General features: G+C 38.4%; 1 protein-coding gene and 1 long non-coding RNA gene across 8 annotated transcripts in view; one reads left to right on the top strand and one right to left on the bottom strand.

Moving 5' to 3' along the window:
• Positions 1 to 22,686, bottom strand: part of caskb (calcium/calmodulin-dependent serine protein kinase b) — a 57,053-nt gene extending 34,367 nt beyond the window's left edge. For 4 of the 7 annotated variants that reach the window (XM_058402977.1, XM_058402980.1, XM_058402984.1 and 1 more), the window contains exons 1-2: positions 21,875 to 22,685; positions 5,538 to 5,650 (exon numbers count right to left, since the gene is read on the bottom strand). In XM_058402977.1, coding sequence (XP_058258960.1) covers positions 5,538 to 5,650; positions 21,875 to 21,933 — 172 coding nt within the window. In that variant the 5' untranslated portion in view covers positions 21,934 to 22,685. Of the gene's footprint in view, positions 1 to 5,537; positions 5,651 to 21,874 lie in introns of all 7 variants that reach the window. The other 3 variants (XM_058402978.1, XM_058402981.1, XM_058402979.1) reach the window with 2 other exon arrangements.
• A 141-nt stretch (positions 22,687 to 22,827) lies between these two features.
• LOC131361626 (uncharacterized) lies at positions 22,828 to 25,434 on the top strand. Its single transcript, XR_009206056.1, has 3 exons — positions 22,828 to 22,961; positions 23,859 to 23,901; positions 24,035 to 25,434. It is a non-coding gene; the product is annotated as an uncharacterized LOC131361626 (long non-coding RNA).
• The last annotated feature ends 577 nt before the right edge of the window (positions 25,435 to 26,011 follow it).

The following is a 26,011-nucleotide window of genomic DNA, read 5'->3' as shown; positions in this document are numbered from 1 at the left end:
GCAGCAGCAGCAGCCTGCATGACATACCTCATCAGCTCCATTGTGCTAAAGCCAGACAGGCTGACGTCACTGTTCTTTCCTAAAGGGACACTAGAGGGGGCAAAGATGTGCTCTGCCCCTTTCTCAGACTGCTGCATCACACAGTCGACCAACAACAAAACTGAGAGATGCCATCATAAGAGGACTTCTTTAATCTCTGATTCGACTGTGATTATACTTTATCCCTCCTTTCTCATTTTTTCAGGGGTTCAGACTGTCTGTCAGAAGGCCAAAGAGGAGGTATATGGATGTAATAAATGAGGATATGAAGCTAGTGAGTGCAAGTGTTGAGGATGCAGAAGATAGGGATAGGTGGAGAAAAACTATTTGCTGTGGCGACTCCTGAAGGAAAAAGCCGAAAGAAGAAGAAAAAACTTCTTCCTTAAGGCCTTTTGATGCTTCACTGATCAAAATTTGTCTCTCTACTTTATTTGAACGTCTAAAAATCAAATAAGAGTTTTGTAAATTCCTAAAATCCACAATCCACAGTTATTTAGGCTTGCAGACAACTAAATTTCTAAAATGTCATTAATTTGAAAAGGAAACTGTAAGTGACTGCAAGGCTACAGAGTTCAACTTTTTTGCTGGAGCCTCTGGCTGATAAATACATTTAATATTTTTCACATACACTCTTAAAATATAATGTAATTTTTTGTCTAAATATTCCATGCTTGTAATATTAATAGCAAACCCGTGGGTGTTAATATGACTGAGTCATTGACCTTCTTAACAGCAACATTTCACTTCTTAATGCCAGGAAATCCACAGCATGTGCCGTTTTTAATACAGCATCTTTCATACACACACTTATACACATGCATACATGCGAGAACACACGCACGCACACACACACACACACACACACACACACACACGTACATATACTCAGCATTTTATTCTGGCCTCATATAAGCAGGCCAAAAAAGTAGCTCAGAGTTGTTTTTGTTCACAAAACTTCAGACAGATTTCACACACTACCTCAAACTGCAGGTTTACTGGTTTGATGTGACACACACCAGCAAAGACAGGTAAGCTAAGTAAAGAATGCAGTTTCCTATATTAGAGGTGTCAAATTCTTTGAGTCCAACTTGCACTAAACACAGCAGACTGTGTGCTGTAAAGTGTCATGTACAAAAACTCAGGCAGTAATTACTTTACGGGGCAGGGGTGAATATTAGACAGGTAACAGTAGGTACTACAGGATGTTTCAATCTTATTTTTTCACACCAAATGAAACAAGACACTGAGCTGTGTTTGGCTCACAGGCCTTTATTTTGACGCCTCTGTTTTACACTATACTCCGCTCTATTCAAATGTAAAACAGCGTATAAAATGGCACCCACTGTTTTTTGTGTGATGGAGATGAGATGAAGCACATGATAATCAGAGGTCTATTACAGGGTAATATACATATCTACATCCCTAATGTAACACAAAATCAAAGATGCTTTTAATGGTCAGTTATATTGTTTCAGCATGACTGAAGCCAAAATCAAGAAAACTGTATGCAATTTTCAAAGGTACCCATAGCGGTCAACTCATCTTAGTTATCTTCTATTCAGATAAGTGGTGAGCTGAATCTTGCTTTATGTCTTAGGCACCATCCAAACTGTGGCAAGTAGGGGCATGGTTTAGCGGGAGTCTGCAGTGGGGGAGTTGGGGAATGAGCTATTTAATGTGCCACACCTGCCTCTTATATGTGAATGTGAATTTAACATGTGCAGTGTCATAGGGTCTCTCTCTCGCTCTCCATCTCTCTTTCACACACACAATCTGCACACACACAACACCCTCCATGGTGGAAAAAAACGTAAATATGTTTTCACTGTTTTTGTTCACATGAAAATTTTATTTGTCAATATCAGAGGTGTCCTATTTTAATGCGTTCTATTACAATTTTTCCCATGGGCTGTAGTGGGTGGACATCCCTGAAAGACAATTTTGTACATTTTAATGAAAATGCATCTGGTTACATGCAATTTGGTGCACCGTGAGAGAAAATTAAGGCTAGATCTATAAAGAATGTTGTATTCTAGTAGATAGATAGATGGATAGATGGATAGATGGATAGATAGATAGATAGATAGATAGATAGATAGATAGATAGATAGATAGATAGATGGATAGATGGATAGATGGATAGATGGATAGATGGATAGATAGATGAATAAGAAGGACATGGTGTTGATCAACTTAAATCCCTATTGGTAAACTGTGAATGTGGAGATTTAATGTTCTTGGGCTTTGAGAAAAACAGTTCTAACACACTTTTGTAGTTCAGTTCCTCTGGGCACGGCCCATTGATGAAGATTCTCAGGCAGGCAGCCAGGTGCTCTCCTTGCAGCCTGAATGAAGGTCTGATTTGACCTGAAAATGACTATAACTACAATAATCCAAATGAATGAAGATCCAAGGTGCATTTGGAGCACATTATCTGTACTCTCTTTTAGTTAAAAAGATTATGCAGTATGTAATAAAACGGTTGATGATCATGACTCTTCTGACTAGGCACATGACAAGGTATCTTCAGAAAGCTGCCACTTAAGAGTTTACTGTTCAAGACTCTGAAGTACTCAGCCTGTTATTAATAGCTATAATTAGCATCAAGCGTCACATGCTAAAATTAGCTTAAATTATTAGATTAATACTATGTTTTTTCCTCAGAGCTCACCACTTCTGAGCTAATGTGGATTTTGATCATATAATAATGCAAAAATAGATTATTTGCAGATTCCTATATTAGGCTTAACACTACAACTGCTTAGGATTTCTTCAGTAAACATTCTTTATTATCAAATGAAAATCCCATGAACAACACACACAGACCATATATTGTCACAATCGTACATATCACACACACATTGGCTTATATGTTTCATTTGTAGAAACATTTCTATCAGTTAGTATTCTACGGAGACACAGAATACGGCTGATTATATGAGATATTTGTCATGTGGAAGGTGGATTATACGATTTACAAATTTTACTTGATTAATTTTTTTTTTTATCTATCCTGATATCTAGACAGAGGGAGTGTGTATGACAGTTCATGCTTATCAGGTTGTATAATTTAAAATAAAAAATGTATGGAAATGATGATTCTGTCTATAGAAATACAAGTAAACATGTGGGAATCCATTAATATTTCTCCAATTGTGCACCTTTGGACTAAAAGCTTCAACGGAGGACGTTCAGCAAAGCCCTATGATCACAAATAAATGGAAACCGATGTAATTGAATACGTATGTGTCTCATCAGATCATTCAAAATATCTATCACTACCTGTTTGATTTTGCATGTGTGATGTACACTCCTCACAGAAATTAAGAAATTAGTGTCACTGTAACCATTTTTATCATAAACGGAGGTCAAATATCAACGCTAGTGTCCTAAATCCTTCTAAAATAGATATATTTGATTGACATGGTAATAGCGTGCAGTCACTGTAAACAATAATAATTGAAAACAATTAAGAGGTTAATGTTACTTACCTAAAACTACACCCGGTCCTCGGTAAGTCACATGCAGCCAGGTGATTTGTGTGCGTGTGTGTGTGTGTGTAAGCATGTGCACATACAGCAGAGGGAGGAGATGGGAGTGATATGCCTGACCAGGGGAAGGGTCTGACTGACTTGGAGTGAGAGATGCTTTGCTGAAGCAACGGCACAAAGCAAAGATATTTTACGATATTTTGAGAAGTGTACAATATTTTTGGTTTATTATAAAACTGTCACATGACAATTATACTGTCTAGGTAATTAGACTGTCCACAGTCTAGGTAATAAATTGGAAACCTGAATTTTAATTTCTTATTTGATAATGTGTTTGCAATACAAATTTGCTTTGGGAACAAAAATGAAGACAAAAGTATAACCATAAGCAAAGATTCACCTCATGATCAGACCCACCATGACCTTGATTAAGATAAAGCAGTAACTGAAGAGGAATGCATGAATGAATTAATTCTGGCCATGCTGTTTTTTTCCCCTATTTTTTACAAAAATAAGGAAAAAGCTTTTCATAAATATCTGTATATGTGTGAACAGTTTTCAGTTTTTCAGTGATCAGGCCTTCAGTTTTCATGTTGATCCATCTCTGGCTAGAAACTGAGTAGGAACAGGCTGAAGTACTTGCTTACATATTGTTGCGACTGTTGGCATTCAGAGTTTTTGCAGTTTTATTATTACCACTATACACTGTCATTTCCCCTCTTAGTCAGCTAAACCTATCAAGATTTGCTCTGCTTAGAGACACAGGCAATCTAAATTAGATGTCTTTCTATCCAACATTATATACAGCATCATTATGCCGGCTATGTAACACGAAGAGTCATCTTACTACACTCTGCACTGGACACGCTCACACACACACACACACACACACACACAATCAATTTAATACTTACTCAGAATGGAACCGTTTTAATTCATGAATAAGAGCTATTGTCTCAGGCTTGTCACAAATTCCTTCAGAATAGCACAGCCTGAGCTTCATCCCTCTTTCCGTCTCAGTGTTGGCCTGTACCCAACAGGCACATACACTCGCAGATGGCAGTGTGCCGCAGCCAAAACCCAGTACAGTGCCAAACTAGCAGGATAATGCCTAGGATACCATGGCGCACACACACTTACACACATGCATGAGCTGCATTTCACCCATACTGTGATATTTTATGTGCTTATTATCTATTCTTGCTATCAGGAAGCATCAAGAAGGCTAAAAATTAATGTGTTTATTTCGGGCAAAATATGAATCATAATCCAAGTCCAAAGCAAGGGTCAGTACATTGACGGGCAAGAATCACCAAAAAGGGATAATCCATTATCATAAATAGGATACACAAGCAAAGGCAAAAAGGAAAACAAAGAGGCTAGGTAGCTTGAAAGAAGAAAATCAGGAAATAAGGCTCAGAGTCTCACAAATACATAGCATAAATCTTGCAAACATACTGCAAAACAAGTGGGTATATAAAGACAAACTAGTTAGGAAGCAGGTACGAGATGATGCACACAAGACATAACAAGGAGCAGAGACAGGACCAGGAAATGATAATACAGAATGACCCTATGCATAGCACATATATAGTGAAAAGGAAGCCATGTGGGATTCAGCTTCATTCCTGTTTCCAGGACATAGATACATAAATATATTCCTACGCAGAGAGGTGTAAATGGCCAAACATTTGCCCTATTCTAGACAAGAATTTATATATTTATTTGTTTAGGGAAAAGAAAAAGATACCTTAGAAACACTGGCTGCTTTTAGCCATACAATGCAAAATGCTTGAAGTTCTGCAATAATAAGTTGTATGTTTATATTTTAAATTACACTTTGTACAATAGTTCTTTTTTGCTTAAGGGGAGAATTACAAACATATTACCTCTTAAATGAAACAAAATCACAACCAAAATTGTATAATCTAACCTTCTTTCATTGTATCTCATATCGTCATCGCAGAGCTCCAGAGTAGCCAGGATGTGTTTTCTATATAAACTCACCTTCTGTGCTGAGTCCAGGGCTGGAGGTGAAACTGGCCACATCCACAATCTTCACAGCAAACTGCTGTCCTGTGTCCCGGTTAATACATCTGCGCACCACACTAAACGGCCCCCTGGGAAACACAGACAAGGAGAATTAGGAACTGTTGGGTTTAACTACTAGGAAAATCTGTAAAAACGTGCATACTGGTGCAATCCATCACGTTTTATTGTTATTCCAATCCGTATACATGCCTACAGGGTCAAGTCAAGTACAACATATGGAAAGCTCTGTACACAAGACTAAACATATGCCATACTACTATTTTAGTATGGCATATGTTAAGATAAAAGTAATGTACAGCTCCCTGAAAGGACTGTGTAAGCAGAGGAAATCAGCAAAGACGTAAAAAAGGAGTCAAGTAACATAGAAATGTTTTCCCTCTTAAAACAGGAAGATGGCTGTGGCTGCTGACTAAAATAAATGTATGAGATCCCAAACTTTTACAGCCAAATAACTGCGATGAATTCAAGCCTTTCTGTGTATGACAGTCAGAAAACAAGCAGAAACAAGGCCCTGTTACATGGATGTCACTCTGTAGCATGACCATGCACTCTTACTCTATACGCATACAGTGGATATAAAAAGTCTACACATTGCTTAAATGGCAGGTTTGTGTTGTGTAAAAAATAAAACCTAGATAAAATCATGTCAGAACCTTTTCTACCTTTATTGTGAAATTGCAATTCATTTATTAAAATAAAAAACAATAGGAATCATTTCAGGAGAAAAAAGAAAAAGGTTGCATAAGTGCACAAACCTTTTTATAATTGAGATTGAGGCAGTGCTCAGAATCAACCATTAACATTCAAGCATGTCAAAAGAATTTCAGAAATTTCTGGTAGGTACCGATTGCTCAATACATGTGACAACAATCTCCCATATTCTTTATAGGTCTGGACTACAGAAGAGGGTGACAAGACGGAAGGCTTTTTTTCAAACTAAAAATTGTAAGCGTAACTTTTTGGCAAAAATACCAAATGATAAAATAAAAAACCTACAAAACCACCTCAACAGGTAAGCATGGAGGTGGAAGCATCATGCTTTGGGGCTGTTTTTCTTCAGCTGGAACTGAGGCTTTAATCAGAGTGGGTGGAATCACACACAGCTCCAAATACCAGTCAATTTTGGTGTAACACCTTAGGGCTTCTGCTAAAATATTTAAGAGAAAGAGGAATTTCACCTTTCAGCATGACAGTGAAGCACACCACAAATCAAGAAAGGAATGGCTTCTCCAAAACAAGGACAAGGTTTTAGAATGAGTCCAGATGTAAATCCAATCAAAAAGCTCAAAAAAGAGGGCTGTGTTACTAGGGATGCAACAATACAGTTAACCCACGGTTCAATGCGTACCGCGGTTTTTACCCACGGTTTTTGGTTCGGTTCAATTCGGATGGCTTGACAAATTAAAGTTTTTTTTCCACTATTCTTTGTTTAGGTGACAGGAACAGTAAGTATGTTAGGAAGAAAAAAAACTGGTTTTAGTTGCAATTCTCTTTATTTTACTTAAATGCAAAAATCAACTTACACAATGAAAGTGTACTGAAAATAGTGAGATATAAAAATTAGCACTTGTATGACTTTACTACAGGAGACGGGTTTGGAGGACGGCGCTCTTTATTTCCCAATCCGCGCTGTAATGACCAGTCACTGTGAGATAACTCTCTGTAATGACCAGTCACTGTGAGATAACTCTCTGTTACCCCCGAGCTCCAGCTATCTGTTATTAGAGCAAGACTTTGTTCTTTAACCAAAGCGTTTTCAATTTTTTTGCGCGTTTTTTCGTAGAGGTCAGGAAAAAAGGCTCCCGCTTCCACACAGTGATATCTCTGGGTGATGGAGCTGTAGATGTGTGGTCATGTTGGAAGTATTTCCATGTCAGTATCTAACTGTTTTTGTTTCATCGGCATCATGGTCAACAACAAATGTTCCCACACCACAGATCTGAATCACGGCGCTGCTTCCTCGTGTTTCTGCCTCACTTCACCGCTCTCCAGGGTTAGAGTGAAATCTGACACCAGCATTACAAGCATGGTCACCGCCCCAACTTTAGCGCTCACCAATTGTATATTTACTCACGGGGAGGCGTGTCTGTCTCAGCGCGTAGACCTACAGTACAGGCAAACACAAACAGGAGGTACAGAGAGTAATAGAACGGATGAAGAAATTTTTTTTTTAAAAACGCCTGGTTATTATTGTTTTAAGGAAAAAAACGAAAAACTGCGGTTCACATACGCATATTGAACCATGGAGGTCGTACCGAACGGTTCAATATTATATTATATAATATGTATTGTGGCATCCCTACTGTGTACAGGAGATCATCAGAGTAAGAATACTTTTGCGAGGAAGAAGTCACGACATGCCAAACTGATTGACTTTTACCTATAAACACTGAATGCTGTGATAAACCTAAAGATGTTTCAACTAAGTATTAATTTAGTATATTAGTTTAAGTATTAATTTTAAATGATTATTGTTTTTCACATTAACATACAGCATGGTTCTGACATGATTTATGATAAAGGATGAAAGGTTTTTTTTCTTTTACATCACAAAAACCTGCCATTTTAACAGGAATGTGTAAACTTTTTATATCCACTGTATATGTGTATGCATGTGTGTGAAGCCTGCCAAAAAGTGACAACTCCAGGCCTTAACCAAAAGATGCCATGGCATGCAATACTGACACCATGTTCTCCTCACTCTGTGCTGTCACACAGCCCACCTAATTACAGAACAAGCATGAGGCCTATAAAAGGCTAAAAGGAAATATACAGTAGCTCCAGAATGTGTTACCGTGTTACATCATACATTACAATTTGATTTTTTTCTGCTCCTTTTGAACGGACTCTCTAAAGAAACAAAATTAAAGAATTATTTAGATGAACCTCTGAAATATTTAAAAATCTACACAAATGATAGATGTTCACAAATCACAAATGATATTCCCAAGTATTTATGGGCAGCTCCTTGGTCTTCATAACAGCAAAAAGTCAGTGATCTTTATTGTGCAAGCATATAATTCCACACGGGTGGATTTGAAATAAACAAGTGTATCTTGTTTAACATATTAAATGTGTCCTCTCAAAAAATACTAGTCCTAATTTATAATGCTGAATTCTTAATTAAGCAGTTTATAATTAAGCGTGGTTGAGCATCAGCTGTGGACAAAGAGGAGGCAAGCTGAACCAGCAGATGATAATCATCATCTGTGTGCAATTCTGGCAAAAATACTTACATGCTGTTTGTTTGACTTTTACAGAGAATGCTGTGAACCAGAGAGAGAGAGAAGAAAGAGCTGACAAAGGTCACAACCAAACATACATCCACACCCACACACGCTGGAGTCTGAGCCCGCAAAGTGTTCTCTGTGGATGACCAGTGGAAGAGTGTGCCAGCTCGTCACATACACCTGTAGTACCAGACTTTGAAAAATGAGGTGCAGCAATGGAAATGAAAACTGACCGTCCATTCGTCTTTGTGCAGCAGCTCAAGGAATTCTGTCAGCAGTGGATGTTGTCTGATGAGCAGGACACTAAAGGAATTCTTGATCCAGTGGTTTCAGAGCAGCATTTCATCACACATCTCCAAGCAGGAACAGAAAAGTGGACAATACTGGACAAACCCAAGCAGCTACTGGAGGATCAACTGGGCAGTATCTGCGGTAGCAGATGGCTCTCCTTTTTCTCACTCTTATTCTCTCTCCTTCCTCTGATTCTAGCTCCCAGTGACCAACGTGCCAGCACTACAAAACCAGTCCCCTGAACCCAGTTTTCACCATGCATTTTCTATCTTCCTTCTCTTTCTTCTTTGATGTCTCCCCCAGGTCCCTTTCTCCACAGAGGAAGAACCAACCTTCAGTGCCCACCAGGACCAGCTTTATTGGCAACAGGCAAAACATTTCCAGCACCAGTACATTGAAGGATTTCTTGGTCTGGCGGTGCCGTTCATAACATGTCTCCTGGCAGGAACAGCAGAGTTGGTACAGTGTCAAACACCAGTGTACAAAGACAAACCCAACCAGCTACAGGAGGATCAACGGGCAGCATCTGTGGGATTGAACATCTCTACTTTTTCTCGCCATTCTTCTTTCTCCACCTCTTCTCTGTCTCTTCCCCTCTGTTTTAAGCTCCCAGTGACCAAGGTGCCAGAACTCCAAAAACCATTCCCCCAAACCCAGTTCCCACCCTGCATTTTATACCCTCCCCCTCCTCCATCTTGAATGTCTCCCCCAGCTGATGTGCCGCAGGCATCCCTTGAGCAGAAACATAATGCATGTCAGTGAGTATACAAGGCAGTACACAGCAGACCTTGGAGGACCTGGCGAGTCAATCTGGAGGCAAAAAACCACAGAGCAGAGGAAATGTTTAGTCCTTGCATCACCCATTCACTTATTCTTGGAACAAACTGGCCAGGTTTTCAGACATGGGTATGAGAATGTTTATAGATGGATCCTGCAGTAGCAAGGCATGTACATGGTGTGGAAGGTGTACTGCATTGGAAGACAGGGCCATAGGAGGTGCACAAAAGTTAACTAGGGCTCTATGATTTCCTTGTTGATGTTTCCATGACCCTGAGGCACATCACTGACCAAGTAAAAGTTAGCAAATACAGCTGCAATATTCCACCCAAAATTTTTAGTTATTAAGGATAGGTTATATCAAGTGATGCAGGAAACTCAAGCCAATGCTTGTATTTGGGACAGGATAAATCATTAAACCCTATCTGCAGATGCTGTGTGGCATGTTGTAATTTCTGTTTTCTCCCCAAATGGGGGATTGTGAATTCTTCCAATACTTTTGATCACTTGATAAATGGGTGGGTTTAAACAAAAGATGCCATGGTCCAAGTTCATAAAGACATCATGTAAATATCAGTAAATGACAACTAACATTTTGATCCATCATCTCATTCATTTTTTGATTCCAAACCAACTATACAACAAAAACAAAGCAACTGGCCCTGGTGTTCCAATACTTTTGGGACCCACTGGGAAAGGAAGTAAATTTAATAGATGTGGACTAAATCCCTTTGGTCCCCTTTGGAGATCACTACTCACCATGCCAGAGAGGGCATTTATTTTTGCCTCTACCTGGTTGTACAGACCTCACCACACTGAAACTCCTCCAGTCATAGTTGTTGAAAAACTTTCTGAACATTAAATTGATAAATTTCTTTACATGTTTTCATCTAGCATTAACTGAATTCTAAACAGCCTTCTGCTGGACTCACAATCACCTATCACTTGTCTTAGTTAAGCATTTCTTTCCAAACAAAAGCATCTCTGCTTAATCACAGTTCTGTCAATTTCTTTTCTCATTAATTACATTACATGCACAGCTGGAAATGAATTTGATATGTGATATTCAAAAAGCACATTTGGGTCTGATAATCAGGTGTCCATATACATTCAACACCAGCACGTTACTGTAGACAACATGGATTTGGAATACACAAATGGCATAATAATTAACATTTGGACTGCATTTTCCTGAAGAGTGACAGCATGCTGATTACAGAGAATTCACAGACATTTAGCACTTATTACAGAGTAGTACAGACACATGATAAACTAATTTGTCTGCAATTAATTCAACATCTGGAGTGGCCGTCTGTGCATTCTTGAGCAGAAGTCAAGTTTTAGAATCACTTCATATAAGAAGTTGTTAAGTGATCATTGTAAAGCTCACAGCTATCTACTAATGTTCTCATCTAACAACAACAACCTTAATACAGAAAAATTGCTAACACAATTAAGTCTATTAACTGACCCTTTTTTGCTTTAATTGTTAATGTTAAACATTTCAGATATTTAATGTTAAAAATTTCATTTTAATATTTCAGAGTTGAGGCATTTGAATCCCATTGGCCTGATAAATCCTGCATTTCCTAGAAATCGGTTTGGTCCATATAGTCAAATGCAATGTATACCTATAGGGAATAAATCATTAATCCAGTAGTCTTGTATTAGCCATCATTCGCCTCAGTTCTGCCCAGCTTCTTGTAAATAAAAACAATGTGAAACAAAAAGCAATGGATATGCACTAAAAAAAACTTACATTTAATCATGTTATTTATTTAAAGTTAACAGAAAACATTCCCTGTCCTAAATCAGTTAGGACTACATTAATACACAAATTAAATATCCTAATAACAGCAGAGAAAGTGATTTATTTAAGCTTTTATGTCTTTAATCAAATTCCCAGTGGGTCAGATGTTTACATACAATTGGGGCCATTATCCAGTTTGAAGACCCATTTGTGACTGAGCTTTGAATTCCTATCTGATGTCTTAAAGACATATTGAGTTGTTGCTTCAATATATCCACATAAGTTTACTTCCTACTTGGTGAAGTGCCCTAGCCTCTCTGGCAGAAAGCACCCCATAACATGATGCTGCCACCCCCATGCTTCACGGTTAGGATGTTGTTCTTTGGTTTACCAGCCTCACCCTTTTTCATCCAAACATAACCACACAGCGGACATTTCCTCAAAATGCCAGACCTTTGTCCCTATGTACATATGAAACTATAGTCTGACTTTTTATGATGGCTTTGGAGCAGTGGCTCTGAATACACAGTATTGAGATGCACTATTTGAAATGATAGAATCTCACAACTGTTTTGAATATTTTTGTATGCTGCTGCATTACAATTTCCCTTCATTGAAACTAAGGGTCAATGTTAAGACATGGATTAAAAGGGTAAGTGGAGGAGTGTCTTGCATAGAGCCCTGATCTTAACCCCACTGAAAACCTTTAAGATAAACTGACCACCGACTGCCAACCAGATCTAACATCAGTGTCTGACCCCACTTATGTTCTTGTGGCTAAATGGGTAAATCCCCACAGCCATGCCCCAAAATCTAGTGGAGAACCTCTCTAGGGGTTATTACACCCATCAACCATAACATTAAGGCCACATGGCTAATATTGTATAGGTCCCCCTTGATACCTGTCAACATCTCAAAGTAGCAGCAGGTAACATTACAGGTTGCAGCAACAGCAACAGATACAACAGCAGCACAACTCTACTGCCCATTTGTTCATCTGGACCTTTCCTCCTACAGTCAAAGAATTCCACCACTGCCCGTGGTCAAAACATACACTCTTGAATCCCTTTGCTTAAAGTTATGGCTCTTCTTTCTTGTGATTGCTCAGGCAACATTTGTGGGGTATCTGTGAATGTGAGGCATACCGAATCTGGGTGTTTTGCCACTGAAAAAGCTGCTTTCAACTTTTTAGTTCGTTTTTCAAAATATTGTGAAAATCAGATTGTTACACCCCTACTTCACAATTAGATAATAACCTAGCTACTATAATAACACTGCTTAACAGGCAAATATAAATTCTAGATCATGTGACAATGAATGAACAAATTATACAACTTTGTCACAAGTTGTTAAGAAAAGTACATTTTTCTCTGGTTCTCTGTGGGCATTGTAAGGGCATAGGGGGTGTTTCTATAATATGACTGACCAGAGGCCCATGTAAACACAAACACTGCTTGGATTAAACAATTTTTACATGATTTCTACATAATCCTAATCTAGTCCTATTGTCATGGTGAACAATGTTGTGGTGCATCAGATGTATTCATACAGGTTCAAGAAATAAAATTTACAGATTTTATATTTATGTTGTAATTCCCAACCTCTGACTAGCAGAATGCATCAACGTGGTCATCTTCAGGACCATGACCCGAGCAACAAATTTTGTGAAATCGCCACTTACTGGTCAAAAGTTACAATAGTATGTCATTTTGCTTAAATCTCTTCCAAAGTTTGTCTATTCACTAAATATGGCTCATTCATTATGAGATCTGTCTAAACCAAGGTTATCAACAGAAATGATATTAACAACCATGAATACAAGTCAGTAGCAACAAACAACACCACAGGGCAGAGCAGTAGTGGCAGCTACTAACACTTTGCATGTTTAAAACCTACACATCATGAGTGAAACTACACACTACTCCTGAAATCCCGAAATTATTGCTCTACGTTCTTGTGATTGCTTAGGCAACAACTTTAGCACATCTCATGTGAGGCTCACAGAAGGTGGGTGCTTTGGCCCACAAAATTGCTTGTTTGCAGCTTTAAATCTTTTTTTTTTTTTCCCCCCCAGACACTTTTCTGGCATGTATTAAGTTCTGCACCATTTGTATCACGGTCAAAAAACATGCCTCAAAACATGCGCCCCTATTGAAAGAGTTGAGAGAGGTATGCTATTACTTTTCTCAGAGTTCTGTTATGACCCAGTCTATGGTCGGGGCACACAGCAGGAGTAAAGGCTAGGGATTATGTATAAAATAGAGTGGAATAAGTATATGGTGCCTTAGAGCTTGCCAGGAATGAGACACACACAACAGGAGTTAACTCAGTGTGTTATACTTTAATATAACAGCACAATGGAACCGGGGAAAACTTGACTGTGGACCAGGGCCAAAAAAAAAACAGAAAATCATTATTTTCTGGGACCAACTGACCTACAGAAATAAAACACAACCAAAAAGCAATTCTCTTCCTTAAACTCCCTTACCAAAAACAGAGACTACAAGCCATGCCCAAAATAAATGGCAGTCACACCCCTACTACCAGTGAATATATACAGTACATTGATATTTACAAAAACAATACACAAATCTAAACAACTGAACAAAAACCAAGGGGGAGATCAAGTATGTAGTCAGGGCAGAAAGTGCCAAACCAGGGTTATCAAGCCAAGTCATCAATGCTGGCATTGGTTTTCACCACAGCTATATACTGTCGCCCAATGATGAGGTCGTTTCGGAGCGGATGTGGCAACCCTTGGCTGATGATGCAGCGGCTGAAGTAGTATAGTATGGACCGACTTGCACAGATACAGGGGTTGGACAATGAAACTGAAACGCCTGGTTTTAGACCACAATAATTCATTAGTATGGTGTAGGGCCTCCTTTTGCGGCCAATACAGCATCAATTTGTCTTGGGAATGACAGATACAAGTCCTGCACAGTGGCCAGAGGGATTTTGAGCCATTCTTCTTGCAGAATAGTGGCCAGGTCACTACGTGATGCTGGTGGAGGAAAACGTTTCCTGACTTGCTCCTCCAAAACACCCCAAAGTGGCTCAATAATATTTAGATCTGGTGACTGTGCAGGGCATGGGAGATGTTCAACTTCACTTTCATGTTCATCAAACCACTCTGTCACCAGTCTTGCTGTGTGTATTGGTGCATTATCATCCTGATACATGGCACCGCCTTCAGGATACAATGTTTGAACCATTGGGTGCACATGGTCCTCCAGAATGGTTCGGTAGTCCTTGGCAGTGACGCGCCCATCTAGCACAAGTATTGGGCCTAGGGAATGCCATGATATTGCAGCCCAAACCATCACTGATCCACCCCCATGCTTCACTCTGGGCATGCAGCAGCCTGGGTGGTACGCTTCTTTGGGGTTTCTCCACACTGTAACTCTCCCAGATGTGGGAAAGGCAGTGAAGGTGGACTCATCAGAGAACAATACATGTTTCACATTGTCCACAGCCCAAGATTTTCGCTGCTGGCACCATTGAAACCGACGTTTGGCATTGGCACGAGTGACCAAAGGTTTGGCTATAGCAGCCCGGCCATGTACATTGACCCTGTGGAGCTCCCAACGGACAGTTTTGGTGGAAACAGGAGAGTTGAGGTGCACATTTAATTCTGCAGTGAGTTGGGCAGCTGTGGTTTTATGTTTTTTGGATACAATCCGGGTTAGCACCCGGACATCCCTTTCAGACAGCTTCCTCTTGCGTCCACAGTTACTCCTGTTGGATGTGGTTCATCCTTCTTGGTGGTATGCTGACATTACCCTGGATTCCGTGGCTCTTGATACATCACAAAGACTTGCTGTCTTAGTCACAGATGTGCCAGCAAGACGTGCACCAACAATTTGTCCTCTTTTGAACTCTGATATGTCACCCATAATGTTGTGTGCATTGCAATATTTTAAGCAAAACTGTGCTATTACTCTGCTAATTAAACCTTGACACTCTGCTCTTACTGGTGGAATGTGCAATCAATGAAGATTGGCCACCAGGCTGGTCAAATTTAGCCATGAAACCTCCAACACTAAATTGGCCAGTGTTTCAGTTTCACACACAATACATACTTACAACTTGCAGACAGTTCTCTTGTGACGTATCAAAACCCTTGGCTCACTGAGGAGAACTGCATTATGGGTATTCCAATTTTGTCACATGCATTTGTTTAAAGAGAAACCTCAGTCTGCTATTCAAAAGTTGCAGCAGACATCCATTAAAATTACAAAAAGTATGTATGCAAGTATTATGCATAAATAGGACTAAGCCTCCTAATGGCCATAAAATTTAATTTTAACACTTTACCATGTCCATTAGCCTTTTAACCTTTGCACACTTCACTTTTCATAGCAACTAATTAGACACACCATAGCAACCAAATGGATTTCTTTTAGCATTTTAACACTAAAACCTTTTTTTTTAAAACCATTTTTAACATTTTACCCTTTAATTAAAAACTAGATTAGAAGTTATATTAGAAAAAACATTCTGACCCACAATTTGTTTATTTATTTCCCAGTCCTCCCAGATTAACATTTATATTCTACCAACAACCACACAGAGTATCTATCTAACAATCAATAAATCCATCACACAAACGTGCATGTAATCAAAGAATATTTCACTTTTTCTTCTGCCCATTCACCAATCAAGACTACTCAGATCAGCCACGGTTTTCTACCAACTGTCCAACTGTCCTGCAGGTTTGTTGAGCGTGTGTCCAAAGCAGCCTCAGCTTTCTGTTCTTGGCTGACGGAAGGGGAAACCATCGACTTCAGGGATTAACGTGTTGTGCACTCCGAGATGCTCTTCTGCTCTCCACAATTATAGAGTGGTTATTTAATTGGTTATATTAAAACCTTTCTGTCAACTCAAACCAGTCTGAACATTCTCAGTCTTATCAACAAGGCATTTTTGTCCACAGACCGGTCATCACTGGATATTTTGTCTTTATTAAACCATTCTGAGTAACTGGAGAGACTGTTGTATGTGAAAAGCCCAGGCGATCAGAAGTTCAGAAATAGTGAAACCAGCAGTGTTAGAAATAGTGAAACCAGACTGTCTAGCACAACAATCATTCCACTGTCAAAATCACAGAGACCACATTCCCCCCTAATGCTGATGGTAAATGTGAACATTAACCGAAGCTGACGGTCTCTTTTTAAATTAATTTATGCACAAGGGGGCGGCAACTATTATCTTTGTTCTAACTGTCTAGCAATGCCGCAGCTACATATTAGCAATATATTAATGTGTTAGGAACTTGCTTCAGGTAAAACAGCATTTTCTTACTACAACAATTTCTTCAGAAAATGCAATTTTCTTGTTATTATGGCTAGAAAGACCCACCATGTGTTATCCTTAATGTTTTTTTTTTATTATTATTATTATTATTATCTCCACATAATTCTTCTGTTTTATAGGCCTCAATCTTTCATGTAGAGCTTCTGAAGGATCATAAATCCTATATGGGAATAATGTGCTTGTGGTTTTGGGAAGAACCAGCAATGCTCCTGGACAGCCAAAGTGCTTTTTCTCCCCACTGTAATACATTAAAACATTGATTAAACTGCTCTAATTCTACACCCACCAAATTCACATAGTCAAACTCACAGACAGACTACACTCATCCTTCTCTTTTTATCTATTCATTTTATACAGGAAAGCTAGAGTGATGTCATCACAACAGCAAACTGCCTGAATTTGCTGTTTTAACAAAGTATTTTAGGCCTATAATAAGCATCCTCTCTCTCTCACTACTCTCTCTCTCTACTCTCTCACATGCACAAAACACCTCATCCTCCCCTCCTCAGTACCCTTAAAGGAGCCATGCCTATTTAACTCTAGAAACTCGAAAGGTGCCTCCCCACATCCAACTCACGACATCATTTTCTCATCAAGAAAAAGATGAGCTTTCTTATGCTATCTGGTTAATGTCTGTATGCCAAAAGTATGCAACGTGTGTTTCATCTGAAATATTATACAACATTACTTACTTCTCAGTAAATGTCTGCTCAGACATCACGTCACTTTTCAATTTCACAATATCTTTATAGAAGAAGGTATTTTCCCAGTTCATCCATTGAACATTTCACCACTTTTGCGGTGAAGTGTAACACCAAACCATCTTTGCTAATTGTTATAACGACAGCAATCCCATGCATCAACATAGCAGCATTTAAGTTAAGTTATCTTTATTTGTCACATATTTATAACTGCAAAGTGAAATCCTTTCTTCGCATATCCAGTCCTTGGGGGTTGGGGTCAGAGCACAGGGACAGCCATGTTGCAGCACCCCTGGAGCAAGGTGGGTTGGGGGCCATGCTCAAGGGCCCAACAGTGGCAGCTTGGCAGTGATGGGGCTTGAACCCCAATCTTCCGGTCAATGACCCAGACCACTTGAGCTACCACTTCCCCAATTTGCAATTAGATCTTATTCATAGTATCAATGCTTTATAAAAATCAATATCATATTATGTTTTAATATACAGTCTTCCAGTGTGTAATGTCACAAAGTCCAATGTGTAATGTCACATTTATACTACAAAGGGATTAATCAGTACTGTTTTACTGTACATGGGAAACAATGAAATGAAAAAGCATAAATGATATTATTAAATTATTACATTAAACATGAAACATTTTCTATACAATTTCCAAACTTAAAGAATCCAAGCAGTTAATCCCAATCATTTATTTATTTATTTATTTCAAGAATAATCATACTGACCTAATACTCAGACAGCTACAGTAAACTCTGTTACCAGCAGGTTTCAACCCACCTTAGAAAGCCTCTATAAGGATTGTTTCTATTCTAGTTTTTTATATTTCTCTAAAGCTGCTTTGAGACAAAGTGCTACACAAATAAAATTGAACCAAATTGAATGAAGCAATATCCAATGAAGCAAACAGAACATTGGCCAAGTTCATTTGCATTGACCAGTGGAAAGATTTGGATTTAAACAACTGGTGTGAACAAACTAAAACACAATAGCAATATGAGCTGCTCTACAGAAATGTTTTGATGAACACTGAAATACCAAAATTGTACACATAAACTAGAGCGGAAATAAGAGTAAAAATTTGAAGGACAGACCTCTGGACTAGCAGAACAATGCAGTCCTACACAGCTGTAACTACTCGGTTCATAACAAGGGATAGATGCAGATGCAGTCATGGTGCCTGGACTGTGCAGAACTTAACAGTGTCCACACAGCAGAGAGCCTGCGAGAGACCCTTATTGAGATGTTGGGAGAGCAGTGGGGTCTTGATACATCACATGGCAGGAATTACAACTGATTATGCTTCAAATAACAAAGGTTTGATTATAACTGGAGTCCATTATTTAGGCAAAATTTTGACTCAGCAATTCACATGGGTCTCAATGTTGATCATTTGAGCAATACCTTGCCTCAGCTTTTTCATGATCCAACACGCTGACAAAGACAGCTGAAGTTAAAGCAGACTGACCTTGGTCTAGACCACTACACAAATTGATACCTGATGAACACTGAAGGGGAGTATATAACATGGTGGATCACTTTTTAGAACAACAGCAAACTGTTTGTGTTCTATTAACAGAAATAAGTGCCACCTCAAGCCTAAAGAATTGGTCATCAAAAGAATTGGAGACACTGAAAAATGTTCTTGGTCATCTAAGGAATTAAGTAGAGAGCAGCATCGCAAGAAGATTCCCAGTCCTCCCACTGCTGGAAAACTCAAATAATTGTAACACTATCTATCTCTGAAAGCAAACTAAGTTCACACATCAATGATTGCATAAGATATGATTTGCAAAGCCAGTACAAGCAGGAAGAGTTACAGACAACTTCAAATTGTGCTACATTTATGGATCTGAGTTTTAAAGACACCTTTGTGTCTAGTGTACAAGAGATAGAAGTGCGGTTGCAGCAGTACAAGTCAGGTATAACGTGACATTTGGCTGAGATTATGACTGAGAAAAAGAGGAGGAACATCGAACACACAACTGAAGATGATGTTACTGTCTCTGCAGAACCACTGGTAGGATTACTGTACAATTACCATCCACTTTATTTGGAACACCTGTACATTCATGCAGTTATCTAATCAGCCAATCATGTGGAAGCAGCACAATACAGATACAGGTCAACAGCTTTAGGTGATATTCATATTAAGACTCAGAATTAAGTAAAACTGTGATCTTTGTGACTTTGATCACATGACATGGATGTTGGTACAAAATGGGCTGGTTTGAGCATTTCAGATACTGCTGATCTCTTGTTAATAGTGCTAAAACAATAAACACTGAGTAAGCGACAGTGTTGCGTGACCAAACTACATTCATCTCTATCCCATCATCTCTTCTTTATCCCATGATGTCAAGCAAATAGGCACTGAGTTTAATGGTAGGCCTTAAAATACATCCACTACATTGGACTCTAATTAGCTAATCGGAATCTAATTGCCTAATAGCTTGGTGTAATTTTCAGGACTTTTTCCAGACTGTTAACTTCTGACCTACTGTCAATTAAAAGTGAGACAATCTATCTGTAAAAAATTGACAGCAAAAAATTCTTGTGTCCTGTACAAAGTAGATAAACAACGAGCGTATATAAACTGACCTTAACTGTATCTACAAGACTGACCTTTATGTGAGCATCTGAAAAGTGCTTCACAGTGACTTCTCAATGCAATTACTGCATTTTCAGCCAACTGATAAGCCACATTTCAGAGAATAAGACAGATGTGATATTATCTTGTATCTCTGAGAAGTAGCTAAGCTCTGATCAGAAACTATTAATACAACGGAGTGTCGCACAGTACCTGAAAAACACAGTGCCTTATATACATGTGAAATATCTACATCTGATCTGCAAATAGCCTAGAATATTATAGTAGTAATCTGAAAACACTGATGACCCAACTGACCCAACCTTATTTTAATAGATTTACATCTCTAACATAAAAAGGGTCTGAATCCTTTCTAAACCCTTTCCAAATAAAACTTCTCAAAAATACTACATATTGTAACACGTTTAAAATGCATTATTTAAAGGGTCAAAATATTAAAGTGCAACCATTCATACATGTGCTTTCTTGCTTCTTACAGTGATAATTCAGCAATCTCTTTAATGAGATTTCCCAGTTTGATTACTGGGAAAACCACCTCAAGACTTCACATCTTGGAGGTGATTGGAAAATCTGAAAGGCTTCAACAGTTACAGGTAGATATTCGGGTAGGAATGGGAAACATGGGTAGAGCTCACTCGCTAATGTTATATTTAAGGAACCCAGACAGCTAGCTGGCTACTTACTGCTAATAAACAATCATTTTTGCAAAAGAGCACGCAGTAACCCAGTGACATCCATTCACATGCAAGCATGCACAGTTGTTGCATCCGTGTTCTAGATTTGCAATGATATATTTTCTGCATTTCCTGTATTCACAGTGTTGCCTTTCATCCATCACATGACCAAATAAATAAATAAAGACAGAAATACAGAACAATTGACAATATTGATATTATAATGTCACGTCATCCAGCTCCAATTAGGCACAGAGTTTGCATGAAACTAATTATTTGACACTGTTATATTTTTTATAAGCAGTAATGATTAACCTGGAGGAAAGTTTTAATGCAGTTACAGAAATGAAGAATGAATTGTGTATGCAGTATATAACTGTTATGAACTATTCTTGGTTCAGTTACTGAGCTGTATAACTAGTCTTAGAGAATTGGCCTGAAGGAACCTCAGTAACACTGAGGGTGATCTCAAGGGCTTTTTCATCACTACAACTCTGAGCTAAAATACTGCACAAGATCTCTAATGATAATTAATCTGTCCAACAAAACAGTTCATTAACCTGCGGGTTTTAATTATAAGATCATATAAAATCATTGATTCAATTCTTACTGCTCGAAAGGGGGCGATTCTTGTCCATCCCCATCCATCTGTACAATTCCTTTATTCAGATCAATCAAGACCAAAATATTTCACATAATAAAAAGTCATTAATCGTGATACTGAAAGGTGGAGAGAGGATTTTGCCAACGTTTTCGGAAAACAATGACAGTTATCCAAGTGAATCGTGTACATCGCAGGCTAATCAATGAACCCATCTTTCATTTCCAGATAAGGCGGTGTGTACCGGTATCTCATCCTCCATACATGAGCAAGTTACTGTACACTGACACATGATAATAAAAGAAAAGACGATAATCAGTACATGGATGTATTGAGATACTCACTTCCCGATCACCTCACACAGCTCATATACATCTTCAAACAGCACGTCGTCGTCAGCCATGGTCCAACAGGAATCAGGGATTCTAGCTTGCTAACGTTATCTCCGGGGAAATCCGTCAGAACCTGGGATGTATTTGGGAATAAAATCGACGACTGCAGCTTTATTTCGTTCTGCGTTTAGAAGCAAAGACAACACGCGCTGGAAATCACGAGGCTGCTATTCACCGCTGAATGCAGATATTTCCCGTTCAAATGATTATTCCCAGGAATGGCAATGACAGAAACCGGCTAACTAGCTAGCCAGCTCGCTTGCTTCGCGATGGGGTTATGGGGTTGACACTCCTCCGCCCCACCTTCTGCTTCCTCGTCTAGCAGCCCGGCTCTCTAATCCGCTGATCCGCGCTGACCACACTATCGGGAACGTCGATTAAAAGGCTGATCCGAAGATGATGTCGTCGGTGAGAAAGAAACCAGTCTTCCGACGATTTGGCAGCAACATCCGTAGCGCGGCTGCACAAGCAGCTAGCTAAGATCCTAGCTTACTGGAAAATGGTTGGCAATCTAAAGCTAGCTAGCAGGATTAATTAGACTCTATAGGGTACGGAGCCTTATGTATAACGTTTCTTGATTTATACCGTTAGCTGCACGAATCACTGTAGCTTACATTACTCTTCCAAGACATGCATGGCTGCCCTCTGAAATTGCAGAACACGCCCTGGTTCCAATGGATGCAGCGTATTCCAATAAAAAAAAAATCCCAAATGTACGGCTATCGGTTTTCTTCTGGCCTTCGTTCCCTGAGTGCCACTCTGATGCTCCGAAGCTGTTACTCCTGTCCAAAATCCAATGGCTCCTCCCTCTGAAATGTAGGAAACTAGAAAATAAAGAGCCAACATGGATGCATTTACGCAGTCGAAGTCCCGGATGAAGCCAATACGTGAAGTACAACACTTGAGCCAAGATGTCCAGATAAGGGCGCGCCTCATCTCTAAACGCCCAGCAGTTTCCTGACCACCCCTGCTCCCCAACTGAAAATCCATCACCACAAAACAGCCAATCCTTAGTAACGTTATCCCAAGCACTCCGTAGGTTAGTAGATCATCACTTTACGTCAGTGTCTGGATAGGTTTTGTTCTACCATCAGAAATGTGGTAAATGTACTTAAAATGCTTGATAAAACATTACAAAGCTTAACATGACAAAGCGACATAAAAAAAAAAAACATAGAATCCCATTCCTCTTTTCATGCATTCTTTATAAAACTTAAAATATTATTATTATATTATCTTGTATCCAAATGCTGATATATTTATAGCATAAAACTATTATACATAAAAAAAATTATAATATGCATATAGTTCATGCAACATAAAACGTTTTTCCTCTAATACATATCCATTATGAGGAATCATTGTGTTGACGGATATTGATTCAACAAAAATTACCAAGGGTTTTATAACAAACAAGAGCCTCTGATTCCCCACTCACACCCCCACACCCAAAATCCTTTCAGTCCTAATCCGATTCCCAGAACAGTTCATAAAAAAAGTCTGCAAGAACGCCTGTATGCACAGCATGTCTATAACAGATTTAAAGTAAAATCATTTTACATCTGCTGTCCATTTTCTAATTCTTAATATTCTCCTTGGTGAAAGCATCTTAAGATTTTCATGACTTTGTTTATATGGGAAATAACTTGACAGTGAGTAATTTCCTTTAACTTTATTAAGTTGTAGAGAGTGGTTGTTCTGTGTTGTGGTGTATAGGTCGTTAGGTTGTTGGTGCAGTGTTCCCCAACAGTCAGTAAAGCTTGTCTTATCTGGGGTGTTCTGTCTATACTGAATGGGGATGATCTGTTCTCATCCTGTACCACACCTTGGACCCTGATTCCCTGTTGATTTTTGGCTTTTGTTGTTTTGTTATTCTTAGTGTTCTGTTTATCTTGGTTTTTTTTTTCCCAACTTGTTCTCTCCTCTACTATCTCAGTCCCAGTGTGTTTGTGCCTGAAGATTTTCTGTACAACAAGGAGGTAAATATCACTTATTTGAGTTACTATAGTCAGCTCAGAAAAGTCTGTATGTTTCTTCTCAGCAGTATCTGAAATAATCAAACCAGCATGTGTGGCACTAATAACCATGGTTGTGGTTCTTTCCATCCATCAGGTCAGCAGGTCTTCAGGACCAATCTGGGGTCAAGGTCACCATAAATATATTCTTTAACACCAGAGTAACACTTTGAGCAAATGCAAAGGATTGGAGGATAAATCTGGATCTTCGTAGTAGATTCATTTCATTTGCAGAACTTATTGAAATGGTGAAATAGGGGAGTGCAGTAATGTCTTTTTCATCCTTTTAACCATTCCTGGCTAACTAAATGTTTGAATGCCTACCCAACAGGTTTTTAGGTCATTTTTCAATAATGTTCAGAGGTGCTTAGCTCATTGAATATATATCATGTTTTGAAATGGACTGGCAATAACACAATACTGTAGTATACCAGTAAGACATTATTAGGGGTTTAAGCACCAGTGGTGCTGGAACAGTATTGTAATAACATTGTAATATATTTGTCTTAGAGACATAAAACTTTGTCAACAGGTACTACTCCCTCCAGTTACTCAGGCAAGTGAATTGGGTCTCGATGGCCCAAAGGTGGCACTAGAATAAAGTGTATACATATTGGTCCATATGAACTGTGAGTACTACAAACAAAAAATAAATTTGTTTTTTTGCCAGTGATACCTTGGACCATTTAGAAAGAGCCATTTTGCTCCACTCACTGAGATTTTTCTCTAATTTGCGTGAGCTGTAAAACCTTTTTCAAACTAGTCTTAGGATTTTTAGCCTCACAAATATAGTGTCAAAATATGCAGCGACACTCAATATTTATTTACTCAAACAGCTACACATAATTGCTTGCACATATTCACTAGTGTGAAATGTGAAGGGCATATACAGGAAGGCATTCTGAAGTCTTTGGCAAATAACTTTTTATCAGGTACTGTATGTCCAGTCAACCAAGCTACACAGAACAGCCATAACATTAGAACCACCTGCCAAATATTATCCTGTTCTACTTGTGCTGCTGAAACATCTTTGAAACTTAATGAACAGATTTGTAATATTATTCAAATAGATTATCCTGTTAAAGGTATCAATGTTGGATCATAACAAATTTCTGGTCACCATTTAGAAATCTGTCAAAAAGAGTTTTTCTAAACAGTTCTTCTCCTACACTGTAAAAAAAAAAAAAAAGATTAATGGGGTTAGTGAGTAAAGCTTAAAATAAATGATATTTTCAGCATAAAAAAATAAGTTTGGTACATGTATAAGTATAGGCTGATAAAATATTAAAAAGTCTGTCAAGATGAAAATAAAGAAAACTGTCTTAAATTATTAATATACCAATTTTGAATAAACAGTTTTACATTCACTTCTTCACATAAAAGTTTCAATTAGTGATACTTGTATATCTACTGAGCATCCACTAAATGTTCATGTTGAATCTATATTTAGCCATTATGAATTAGTTTTTTTGTGTGAAAATACTGCATTACTTTGTCAGAGGAAATTGTTAATCATTCCACATTAAATACATTATGCTTCAGTAGAAAATATAATGAACCTGCTTCATCCATGTAATTTGCTATATAATATAATATACAATATATATTGTATATTAAGTTTTGCATTAGGAGCTATATAATCATATTATTGCTATACAATATATAATCTGTAATATAATGACCATGTAAGTTTTGTATTAGGGTCTGTAGAAGTCTACTTTTGGACAAAAATGTGTTGATACCCTTAAGACATGTGTTGCTCATTAAAAATGTCCCAGTGTAATATGAAACATTATTTTCTGCATTCTAGTTAATTGAGCCTCTGACACAGAATTTGTACTTGCCTCAGGAAATGAAGCTTTCAGAAAAGATGGATTTCAACTCAACCTTTCCCCAATGCTTCCAGACATCCTTGAGAAACTGTCTGAAAGTGTCATTCAGTATGTACCTACCCAACAAGCATGCAGTTGTCTGATGTTTCTAAAGTGCTAATTCAGGAGCATCCTTGACTTAATAAACTGTGGTCATACTGTATAATGGACACCACAAAAACTAAAACATTTGCTGCTAACAG

Source organism: Hemibagrus wyckioides, linkage group LG11, assembly GCF_019097595.1.
Source record: "Hemibagrus wyckioides isolate EC202008001 linkage group LG11, SWU_Hwy_1.0, whole genome shotgun sequence".
Lineage (NCBI taxonomy): Eukaryota > Metazoa > Chordata > Actinopteri > Siluriformes > Bagridae > Hemibagrus > Hemibagrus wyckioides.
The sequence above is the reverse complement of the archived record's forward strand: the minus strand, read 5'-3'. Positions and strand labels throughout refer to the sequence as shown.